Below are 13,322 nucleotides of genomic sequence, written 5' to 3'. Positions count from 1 at the left end.
GGAAAACGATCAAACAATCCAAGCACCGAATGAAGTGACAACGTTTCCAAGAAGGTCTACGTTAATTGGCCTCCTTTAAGGACCAGTACAGAGAAACGAATAATGATGCTCGTCAGATGAATTTAGATAATTTTCTAACAAAATATGAAAGTCATTAGCCTTCCATTCCAGGATTTTCAAGAGATCAAAAAGATGATACTGTTTCATCATAATCAGCATGAGATTGAAACCTGCGTGTTTCTAACTACATATCTTGCATTGTTTTCTTAATTATACATTGAATATCTAAATTATTCGTCGCAAATATAGCAATTTTGGTTATTTACTCATTCTCAAACTACACCTACTCTTACGTTTCCATGTTAAAATCAATTCACGTGTTACGCGAGGAATTATTGGAATGAATGTATCCCTTAACAAAAGGGATACCTGCACATAGCCATAATGAAGTTTCGTTATTTGGTACATCATTAAGGAAAAATGGTTGACTCGTTTAAAATATTTTACTTAATATAGCACTTGACTTAGGTTTTCCATCATGCTAGTTTGATAAGAGTACGTATATCAACGGCGAGGGTGTCGAAATGTACTCCAAAATACACCACCTTGTGATTGTCATGAAATTAGCCGATATTCTTATTAAAATCTCACAATATTATTATTAAAATAAATAGGCATGTGTCACAGCGATTTTTTAAAAGTCCGTCTCTATAAGGGTAATGAGGTAATTTCTATATTATTTTAATTTCCATTTTGTATTCATAAAGCATCTAAAGTTAGAAAACGGTTCCACTATTTAAAGTCAATAATGTAATGTATGCATTACTTGGGTAGATCTGAGTGTTTAGACTTCCAAACTATACTTTACATATGTGTCGGTAGTCTTATAAAACCACTTTGTCCGACTGTCTGTCTACAGATATTAGAGTAAAAACGGTAACGGTAGATCTTATTTTTCCAATCAATTTAGCGTCCCGAGGATATATTCTATATCTTCTGTTAGCTCTATATTCAAACCGAAAGCGGTTCAAACTAGTCATTTCCGGTTTCAACGTATATCGCCATGGAACGAAAACGGTAACAGATCACGAAATAATAATAATAATAATAATAATAATAATAATAATAATAATAATTATTATTATTATTATTATTATTATTATTATTATTATTATTATTATTATTTCTTAACGATTTAGCATCTTAAGACAACATATCATGACTATCCACAACACTCAACCAAAAACAGAAGAGGTTCAAATTTACTAGGTGTTTCTTTCAGTTTCCATATCTCTTTCAATATTTATCGCCATAAAGTTAAAATTGTAACATATAACGAGTAGTGTTCTTTTTTTTTCCTTTTTTTTTCACAATTTCGTGTCAGGATATCATTACATACACTACTGATACCGGAAATAGTTCAAGTTTACTATTATTTCCCGTTTCAATACTGATTTCCGTATAGCAGAAAACGGTAAACCCTATCAACACACACACATATATATATATATATATGTTGTAATCAAGTCAGCGTCCCTAAAATAGCTCCACTATCTGATCCGATAAGTCTGTATTCAAAGCGAGAGTGCTTCAAATTAGCCATTTTCTATGTCAAGGTTTATCACTATAGAACGAAAGCGATAATAAATAGCGAGAAGTGGCTTCAGTAAACGATTCGCGTCTCAAGATAGCATAACATGCATGAGAAAGTGTTTTTGCAGACGATTCATCGTCTCAAGGCAACATATCATGACAGTCCCTAATAACATACTGAAAACCAAAATGGTTCAAATTTATTATTACTCCCGGTATCATTATTGATTTCCGTAAAGCAGAAACGGTAAATGTTACCAAAACGCGGTATTTAGCAACCGATTAAGCAACTTAACAATAAGTTTCACCTCCTTCGTTGAAGCTCACTTCAAACCGGAAAAGGATCAAATTTACCATTTCCGGTTTCAACCTTTATCACTATATAACAAACACGGTAATAGGTAGCGAAAATCGTTTTCTTGCAAAGGATTTAGTGTCTCAAGAAAACATATTATGGCTATTCAAAATCGTCGGAAGTGCTTGAGGTGCGTTATTGTTTCTCGTTCCAATACTGATTTCCGTAGAGCAAAAACATTAAAATATATCAAGAAGCAACTTCCAGCAATGAATTCAATGACCGAAAACTATGGACTGTCTCCTACCTTAGTCGGATGCACTTCTTAAAATTTGAGTATTGAATTTACATAGTTTGTAGGTGTTAGTTTCACACTGTGAATGATACTAACTTGTTAAATGTGCATTTAATTTAAATATTTATCCTAAGGGGAAGGGAGTTTACTTATGTATTTGCAGATGGACGCTATTGCTCCTACGTGATTGGATTAAGGCTATACATTCCGGTCATGTCCAGAATATGTATTAATGAATAAACAAATATCAATCAAATACGTATCCTAAGATGGGATAAAGTTCAAATATAACTTTCAAATTAGTTTCGTAAATCTATTGTTCACGTGTGATGAAGTTTAGGGACTTCAAGTAATTATTTATGAAACTTAGATGAAACTCAGATATTTGTTTCCATATTACTGTAATTATATATTCTTAGTGGAATCAAACCTTCTATCTACATCGCATATTTGTCCATCGGAGGATACACAATAGTTCGCCGCACGTACATTGTTCTACCTATCACCAATTTTAATTCTGTATAGTATGTTTCTTCATGTATCTCCTAATGCTCATGATATATTTGAAGAGCGTTACAGAAATATTTTTGTTTATTTTTCAGTCTTTACCATGTATAAAACAATATGTTTAATTATCTGTCAACGAAATAAGCAAATCTAATTATGCAACTAAAATTTAGAGTGCTTGTGTTGAATAGCTAATCAATTGCATAGACTACAGTTATGATCATTTGCATCTATAGCTATAGGTATATTGTATCCATAACTATAATACAAGAAAATTTACAAGTTAATACTTCTCGAATGTAAAAGGATTAATATAAGTCAGTTTACTGTACATGTTTACGTTTCTCAGTCGTACAAAGACAAGTAATGTGAGACATGTAATGTTGGATATGATAGTTAAATATTGTATGTGTGTGCGTAATAAGTTCAATATGCATGTATAATTAAGTTTTAAAGGAAATATGCAAACTTTGTGGAGTAGTTGATAAAAATATGTTTAGGTAAACTCCAGTACTTCTATTACCAATTAGGGTTTTAATTATGTTTTTTTAATGTAATTTTAAAGCCGAACATACTGTCTCATACACAGCAAAAACTGATGGCGTTAAATCGATTTGATTTGTCTACCATTGTTAAGGTGTTATTCCAACACAACACCATCGACTTCGTAGGTTATCATAAATATCTAATAACTGACAGTGAGAGTGTATATTAGTTGTTAGTTTTGCTATATGCAAAGCCTCAGGTGGTATTTTCGACATTTATAGCAAGAAACAAACAACGTATGATATTTTCTGCTGATGTTGACAGCGTATGATATTGTCAGAAACGTCATACCCAAACACGAATTTTCGCAAAGTAATACAGGAAATATTATATGTTTTTCGTTTATTGGTATAAATGTCAAATGCACCACGCACAGTTTCGCATATGGCAAAAATAACTTATATACTGTACCCTAGTAAGCGATAGGGTTGTTGAAATAACACCTTAACAGTGGGAGAAAAATTGAATCATTTTAATACCACAATTCTGCTGTGTAATAACATCTAAGACATTAACTAGTATAACTTAATCGTAAATTTTGTATTAGATAAGTGTGAGTGGTATTACTACAGTAATAAAATCGAAAATGTTAAGTAACTCAATTAAAACACGTATCCTTGTTAGTTCAATATCCAGCATAACATCAATAACTTAGGTGGTAATAATTGTGTTGTGTAACTAGTACAGAATTGAAGTAAAACTGTTTTAGATCACTACTGAATTTTACTTAGTAACATTGTCAAATCGCCCTCAGCAATCGGTATACTCTACTAGTAAATATTATTAAAGATTGTAACACATTTATTCACAAAACATACTCACTTGAATTGCGGAACTAAACTATTGTATTAGTCACACATTCTTGTAACATTTTCGACAAACAAAAATCAGTAGAACTTCTTAAAAATATAGATTCGTGATTTATCGACCTGCACTTTTCGAAAATAGATACCTGGAAACGCAGTCTAAGATACAAACTGTACGATAATATTATATCCTACTCAACATAACGCTCAAATATGTGCATTAGAGATTGACACGCTATTTCAGGTTACATATCGGCTCTATAGATGTGTAGATATTTTTGTTTTCCAATGATGACATTTTCTATATGATCTCCGTACATTACATTTCAGATGGAAAGTACCATATGCTACCATCCGGCGAGCTCCTCATCTACAATGTGACGCCTAGTGACACTTACATGGACTACCGCTGTCGTACTGTCCATCATTTGACAGGAGAGACGGTCATGAGCGAGACCCGAGGCAGACTCATCGTCAAGGGTAAGCACGGTTTTACGTTCAAATATTCCGAGATTTTTTCTGTAACATTTACTTGTCTACTCGAACATTTGTTGCCCTGTTCTCGCTATAATTAATGGTTCAAAATGATGTCTGTGTTAATGATATATTGATTTCATATTGAAATCGAAGTCAATGGAATATTGCAAATGGAGAATTAGTTCTGTGTTTAGTATTATGTTAGGAGACAAATGAAGTTCGGTTGGAGAGCTTAAGCCTATACAAGTAGTTGGTATACATATCTACCGTGCGGAAGGTTTCAGGTTCAATCACGATAGGGGAGAAAGCATTACTTGTCTCACGCTAAGCTATTAGACTGATAAAATATTGATATTAAGGAGATACTATAAATGGATACCAACCATGTTTTATGGGGATATGCAAGACACTTTGCATATGATTGAATATTTTTTTAAAAGGTAGGAGTGTTACGTGCTCACAGCGTGAATGAATTTAATTCAAATGATATGCAACCAACTTGACGTATAAGCTTAGGCGCCCGAATAGGAGTGCAGGGTGGGGCTCGAGCACCCTCCTGGCTCATGAAAATTTGTTATTTTTTTAAAGATTCTCTTAATGCAAATAAAAATATCAAACGTAACATAGCAACTAGGGATTTGAGCCCCACTTAGAAAATTTTCTTCGGGCGCCCATTCTTATAAGTTATCCTTTATCACCGAGCCCCTGATTTCTTTTCACCCCACACTAATGGAAGCTGAACTTAGATTTAATTGACATCGAGAGAGTCAGTGTTCATCTCAGTTATCTCGAAAACTATATATTGGAAAATAATACCGTTCATTTTTTATTGCTTTTACGTGTCAGCCTCATCCCACTCCCATTCCTCACCCCAAACCCAATGCGGGATGAATGTGGATATGAACGACATCAGGAGTGCCATTATTCATCTCATTGACCTGGATATAACTATTGATTGGGTACTATTATATAAAGTATTAAAAGTGAGTGACTCATCATTGCCCAGGTCATACTACTACAGGTAGAAACGTAAAACTTGGATATAATTAAGGACAGATTTTTTGAAATGCTTATCCTATGATGTCGACTTTTTTTTTAATATTAATAATGTATGTCATAAATCCCTGAAGTTATAAAGATGAAAATTGGTATATAAAATCTTCCCTAAAATAAGGGAAACGTAGTTCAGCGTTTCCGGAAATTCCGCACATAAAGAGGGAAAACAGACATTTCTAAAAAATACAGACACGTTTGTTTAATCAGAATGTTAGGATTTGCTTAAGGCGGAGATACGAAATTCGATATATAATAGTTCAATTAAAAATAAGCACACACGTATTTTAACGTTCCTGAAAATCCCGCTCTTAGGAAGGAAAGAGTGACAACTTCAACAACATTCCAATTATTCTTTACTCATTCACAAAGTGTAGAATGTGGGGATTCACTTAAGCAGTTTCGTTAAGCGCGTTCATTAAACACTTTTAAGTCAATGGTTTCAAAACCGCTAAGGAACCGGAGATTAATGCATTTGCTGGGAAATTGAAGCCGTACATAATAATTGACAAAGGGTATAATAAATTTATCATGGATGTTACGATTTGGTTTGATAAGAGGCATTTTTTGTAATATTGAAATTTCCGTTGTTTATTTATTTATTTATTTATTTATTTATTTATATGGGTACCGAATGCAGAGATTAGCTTAAGTTGGAAATGTGAAATTCAGTGTATAAGCTTTAAATAAAATTAATCAAACGTGTGTTTCAGCGTTCTCGAAATTTCCAGTTATAAGGGGAAAATGGATGCAATTTATTATCAGATCCAAATTTTGTTTCCTTTAGTTAGAAATTACCCATTGTGAGAACTCAAGAACAGTGAAAGTTTACCTTTTATTAAGGAACGCCATTCAGTATCTTAAAGAATGAAGATTTGAAATGTCGTATACAAACTCTTAAGCAAAAATTAGAGAGCATATGTTTCAATATTTTCGAAATATTCCGCTCCTAAGAGGGGAAACATAGACATTTATAGAACACTCAACTTTCCATTTATTTAATCAAATAGTGTCAAATATTAGGATTCCCTTAAGTTGGATGTATGAAGTTCGGTGTATAGACTCTTTGTTAAAAACAAGGAAACACTAATTTGAATGTTCCTGAAAATTCCGTTTCTAAGAAAGGAAAAAAAATCTCTCCGTATATTTATTTTAAAAAGTGCCCATTGTAAGATACACTTAAGTTGGAGAAGTGAAAATCGGGATATAAACTCTTAAATGAAGATAAGTAAATACATATTTCAGGGTCCGTTAAAAAAAATATCTGCCTCTAAATGAGAAGATCGGAACAATTTATATATTAAGGTATTCCACTATTTATTAAAATAAATAAAACTTTATGAATTATTTTATTAAGTTTTGGGTGTGAAATTCATTGTTCAAGCTATTCATTATAAATAAGCGAAAACTGTTCCAGCGTTTTTAACAATTCCGTTCATGAAAGGGGGAAAATATTGTGGCTTTTATTATTGGTATGAATGAGGGAATGTGGATCACTCATAGGCACCCAAGTCGCACTAATATATCTAGAAACGTCGGGTTTAGACATAAAACTTATTTTGATACCAAAGCAATGAATAAGAAAGTATTTTTTTCTTTTCAATACGAATACAAAGGAAGGTGAAGATTATTAAATGTTTATCCCCGAATGCAATACCACATGAATCTTAGAAACGAAACTCTGCATATAAACTTATCTTTAAAAACAAGGGGGCAAATATCCTGGCATTTTTTTTTAAATTCCGTTTAAACGAGAAAAATGGAAATGTATTTATTTTCTTCATCTGTATTAAAAGTGACTGCTTGTTGCTTTTATTCGTATCAGTGGTGGTCTAATATTGGTGCGATTGACTCGGCAAGTCACACAATTTCTAGAAACAATGCATTTAAAAAAAATTGTGAAATATAATGAATCTTAGAAATGTATAGTTCATGTTCATTTTTACCCATTTTTCCATTGAATACTCGTTACATAAAATCAACCATTTCCATTTTTACTACTGACATCGCTGATTCTTCCAATGCTTTAGTTCCTAAAATAACGTCTCGACTGAGCGCTCCATTTCATACGTTGTGTGGACTTGGTTAGTGGAAGGTTTATTGTTATTATATTTATTGTATTTACAACAATGAGTCGTTCCTTAACTTCCTAGGTTTAGAAATTTTGAAGTTTGGATTCTATTACTTTTGTATCTCTATAAAAGAGTGTTGTCAGTTTAATTCTTGACATTACTATAAGACAATAACAAGTGCAACTGTTGTTTAGACATTATATTTAAATTTAGAATTCCTTGCTATTTTGTCGTTTGCCAATCGTTATGTTCTGGATTCCCTAAAATATATAATTTTATCCTCTTCAATACATATCGTGCAACACGCTTTAAAGAATATTCAAAAACCGGGATTAATTAGTTACATATATATATTGCTGAAATCATTTGTTATTATTAGAAGGGAAGTTTGTGCAATTTTAAATGTGAATATCAATTTGATTTGCGAGTTTTCTCGATAAACTTTTTGTTTTGCGTCGGTTTATTTCACCCGCTATACTTGCATATTAAACGATATATATATATATATATATATATATATATATATATATATATATATATATATATATACATATATTCTGAAATAAGGCATAAAGCATCAAGCAATGTTCGCTCGTTTCTAAGTCAGTCAGTAGTTGTGACTCCCTTAGTGAAATGCCTATTCACCACAACCAGGTGAAGCCACATTGGATGGAATAATTCGGCTTTTAATTGTTCTGAAGCCAAAAGCCGCAAAGAAAGGAACAATATCATTGGTTTGTAAATATTCTGAGGCCAAAACAGTAGAAAGAGCCATAAAGTTGAACATCAGATATAATCGTCCTGTACTGTAATGTAATCTCTGCTGACACATTGAGGACAATGCTCAAAATAGTTTCCACCGACATTAGAACGCCTTATATATTTTCTGTGCAGATTCTGGCTATATCGTTGAAAGATACCTTGTGTCTCACATATTTGTCCTGCAGCTGTCCCAATTCCTCCCATGAGAACTTCCAAAGTCTCCACTTGGGGTTCAAACAAACTCCTTCTTGGAACCCAGAGTATAAAATATAGAGACGTCAATTATGATGAGCGCTCAGACCAAACCACTGGACCGCCACGGCCGGTCCATCTTTCCGCACGAATTTCTACAGCGAGGTGTGTAGCTGCACCATCATACTGAAACCACATTTTTCTAAGTATCACTTATGGAACATCTTCCAGGAGTTCAGAGAGAACTTCATCCAGAAATGTCAGATAATATTGTATGCTAACACGGGGAGGTAAAACATAGGGATCTACCAGCTGGTCTTCTAATATTCCAACCCAAATGTCGATCGAGAAACGATATTGGGAACCTTTGGATTACACAACTTGGGAATTTTCAGTTGTCCATACGTACATCTTTCCTGTGTTGATGTATCCCGCTTGTGTAAAGAGGACATCATTAATAAATAAGAGGAAGCGTGTGAACTGCAGATCTTCAGTTACTCTGTCAAGAAACCATAGACAGAATTATTCACGTGCATGTAAATCTTGTAGTTTCAACTCCTAAACTCTCTAGAGGTGATAAGGATGAATGCACTCACCGTGGAGAACACGATACACCATCATACAGCCAACATCGATTGCATGTGCGATAGCCCTGGTGCTAGTGGAAGGAATGTCTTCAACACGTTGCAACACTCGTTCCTTCAATCTGACGGTTGGAAATCTTCTGGTAATCCCACATTATTGGTTAGTAATACACAAACGACCTTTTTCACGCAAACGACATTCAAGTCTTGCAAGCATGGTGGGTGCAGATTGTTGCATATTTGAAAAACGCTCCCGACACGTGCTTATACCTCTCTTCCGCTTTGCCTGGTTTCCCCATATATGGGAAGAATATCAATGTAATAATTATTTGTGTATAAATGCGCCATTCCAAACTTGCATTTGATCCTTCCTGCAAACCGACTCGTCTGTATAAGCCACTGATAGGAAGCGTCTGATTTTGAAGCACTGTTAAAATTGAAGTGTTGTAACAAGTGCACATTCAGGTGTATTCTTACGTCCTTGGAAGACAGCTCAAACTGCTAGGGGCATTTGATGTGACTAAGTGCGAAATAGGTGACTAAAGAAGAGATACTGACTTCGACAACGTCCGTCAAATGGACGAACCAATGCCACTTATGCAGGTTTTGTTCGCGTCTTTCCCGATTCTTATTTCACATAGGCTCGAAGGCCTGAAAGCCTTCTGGATTGTGCTAATTTTTGTCATATATACTGCAAAGTAGAATTATTACTCTTTCTCTGCCTCTTCTTTGTCTTCTTATTTTTCTTCCTATTATTATTATTATTATTATTATTATTATTATTATTATTATTATTATTATTATTATTATTATTATTATTATTATTATTATTATTATTATTACTGGTTTTATCACTATTGTACTTTGATTCGTCTCACATCTCTCAGTGTCACATTTTTCATTTGTTGCAATAATTGAAGATCAATTGTAATATTCGCAGTTCAACACAGGAAAACACTAGCGGAGTTAAAAGATTTTTCGTTGTTGTTCTTTCTCATTAAGGCATCCAATCGCAAATGCACATGTCAATATTTTCCTTACTATTCAAATAGTTAATTGCTCGTTTCTGTCTTTCTTTCTTTCTTTCTTTCTTTCTTTCTTTCTTTCTTTCTTTCTTTCTTTCTTTCTTTTTTCTTCTTTTTTTATCCTACTCTTATAAAGCTCAACATATAACGTTGAAACCGATCAGTTTAAACTCATAATAAAGCACAAATTCGTGACGTCGTCTTTATTTCTGACATAATCTTTGTTTTCACATATTTTGTTCAGCAGTACCAAATAACACTAAACATGCAATAACCTGACAGAGTAATGCTTATTACAATATAACGTTATTCACGGTTTGCAACACACTCACGTCCGTGTCACTGACGTTTCATGTATTTGTTACACTAATTGTACTTTGAATTGTATTTACCATTTTCGAAAGCAATAGTGCGTCGCAATGGGCAACTGTGCATCTCGAAAATGACACCGCAGTCACGCGAATGGAATTGAGAAAATTTGGTCCAACGAATCTACCCACAAATTTTGTAACATGCTGGCTGGGACACCCTCTCTCTCTCTCTCTCTCTCTCTCTCTCTCTCTGTATATATATATATATATATATATATATATATATATATATATATATATATATATATATATATATACGTAGAGTGTGTTTGTGTGTGTATGTGTAGGGTGTTTTTTTATTTATACGGAGAAAAATAAATTGTGAAATGTATATAGAAAGAGACTTTTCTATATACATTTCGCAATTATTTTATAAGATAAGATTTTTTTAACGATTGCAGAAGTTTCGTAATTTTTGCATTAAATACATAGGTGTCTCGTAACTAAACAGGCTTTTGTTAGTCATTTGTTTCGATACTTCTGTTTCCAGATTCGGGTGTTAGACGGCAACTTTCCAGTATAGATGATATTGTTAATGAACAGGATTTTTGTCCTTGAACAACACACAATGACATCATTCACGGTTGTGCAATGACATTTTCCTAATCATTATAAGAAAGATGTTACGCACAATTCAAGGAATGGAATTGTATCTACACGGGCAAATGCAAATACAGTGGTAGACCTTCAGTGGCTGAAGATGTCGAGCGAATTCGTGCGACCTACTTACTGAGTCCGAAAAAAAATGATTCCTGCTGGATCCATCGAATTTGAAACTGCACCCACAACGTCACTATGTATTCTACATAAACGTCAATTAAACCATACCGAATAAGTCTCACTCAGCTACTAACATCCGACGAGAAAATTTCTGCACTTGATATGCCATACAAGTTCTCATAGTTGAGGATGACAACTTTTCCATTTTTTCTTTCCTTGTTTTTAAATAGACGCGGCGGCATTCAATATAACTGGAAAAGTATGTACACACTGTGCGTATTTGGATGACGAAAAATTCACATGAATTTTTTGAGATAGTCCTGGACTCCTCTAAAATGAATGCATTTTTGCGCTATGTCAATATAAAAGGATTACGATTCTTTCATTTTCATGGAGAAAACGGTTAGGAGATTCGTTTTCTTGGTATGTTTTCGGAACTGAATGAAGATATTAAGAACTATGTCATGCATTTGGATGATGTCCACAGCGAAGTGGGATCATTTTACAGCAAAGTGAGGTCATTTTTGAACGGCATACTACTACATCGCGGACCAGCCGCAGAACAGATTATGTTTAGACAATCGATTTCTGATTGCATTTCTGATTCTGAGATGAAATGGATGAATCATCTGCATCCACAAATTCTATTTCAAACTTTTGACCCTCTGTATCCTGACTAGAAATGGTCATGCATCACCTAATTCTTGATTTTTTTAATTTTTATTTTTATGTTTATTTATTTATTTATTTATTTATTTATTGTCTTCCAAAATTACATTCTCACGGACAAGCAATGTGTGTATATATTGGGTGCTTGAATTAATTCCCGCTGTATTTGTATACCAATAACAAATTGTCATTCCACAAAAACAGAACAATATCTTGTACTGAAAGTACTGCCCCTTGGCAGCTACAACTTTTTGCCACTTTTCGGGTAATAAATGTATTCCGCGATAAGAAATTGCGGGTTCCTGTCAGACAATCCATCCATCGAGCCAATTTTGGATATCTTAGACAGTTCTGAAGTGTTGGTCATAAAGGACATGCTGCCTGGATCGAAACAAATGGTAGTCGGAAGGGGCGACATCTGTTGAATATAGCGGGTGGGTTAGAACTACCCATTGCAATCCCTCTAAAGTTTCTTTCACCACATTTGCAACATGTGATCTGGCATTATAATTAAGCAGAATCACTTTTTCGTGTCTCTGGTCATACTCCGGTCGTTTTCCTTGAAGTGCTTGATTCAGATCCAGTAATTGTATTCGGTAATGATCAGCATTCTTCGTTTGACCCGGTGGATGCAGCTCATAATAAACTAAACCGACTTGATCCCACCAAATCCACAGCATGATTTCCATTCCATGAATGTCCGGTTTTGGCGTTGATGTTGATGATTCTCCGGGCCTCACCCATGATTTTCTGCGCTAGGGATTGTCGTAACTAATCTTTTTTTCATCGCAGGTTATAATGCGATGCATTATCGGTTTCCATTTATGTCTTTGAAGCAGCACTTCACAAATGGTTAAACGTTTCGCAATATTTTTCTTTTTTTCGTCAATTGATGTGGCAACCAATTTTCCACTTTCTGGTTCATTACGACGGATTTTAAATGCTTACTAATAGTTGATTCATTAGCATTTAGAGTTTGAGACACCTGTTTAAGCATCTCAGATGAATCTTCTTTCCAGCAGTGCCTCTAAGTCTCCATCTTCAGACTTTTTCGGCTGACCAAAACTCACTTTACCAGCCAAGTCAAAATCATAGTTTTTGAATCGTTGAAACCATTTTCTACACGTTGTTTCCGATAGAGAATGCTCTCCATATGCCTCCACACGCAAACGGTAACTTTCTGCAGCAGGTTTCTTAAGATGGAAGCAGAAGAGTATCGGGAATATTTCCATCACAATGGTGGAGTCTATCGAGAATATTTATTTATTTTGTGAAACAGGTATTGTTACCATGTGCTGTGCAGAAATGTATCAAATCACTGGTAGTTCTGTGGAAAGAAGCCACAGGAGATATCC

General features: G+C 34.1%; 1 protein-coding gene across 2 annotated transcripts in view; it reads left to right on the top strand.

Moving 5' to 3' along the window:
• LOC145688242 (cell adhesion molecule Dscam2-like) overlaps positions 1-13,322 on the top strand; it is an 802,178-nt gene that overhangs the window by 162,371 nt on the left and 626,485 nt on the right. For both annotated transcript variants that reach the window (XM_081762176.1, XM_081762175.1), the window contains exon 3: positions 4,373-4,522. In XM_081762176.1, the coding sequence (XP_081618302.1) occupies positions 4,373-4,522 (150 nt within the window). The remainder of the gene's footprint in view (positions 1-4,372; positions 4,523-13,322) is intronic.

Source organism: Thermobia domestica, chromosome 6 (genome assembly GCF_964235325.1).
Source record: "Thermobia domestica chromosome 6, izTheDome1.hap1.1, whole genome shotgun sequence".
In the NCBI taxonomy this organism is placed as follows: domain Eukaryota; kingdom Metazoa; phylum Arthropoda; class Insecta; order Zygentoma; family Lepismatidae; genus Thermobia; species Thermobia domestica.
The sequence above is the reverse complement of the archived record's forward strand: the minus strand, read 5'-3'. Positions and strand labels throughout refer to the sequence as shown.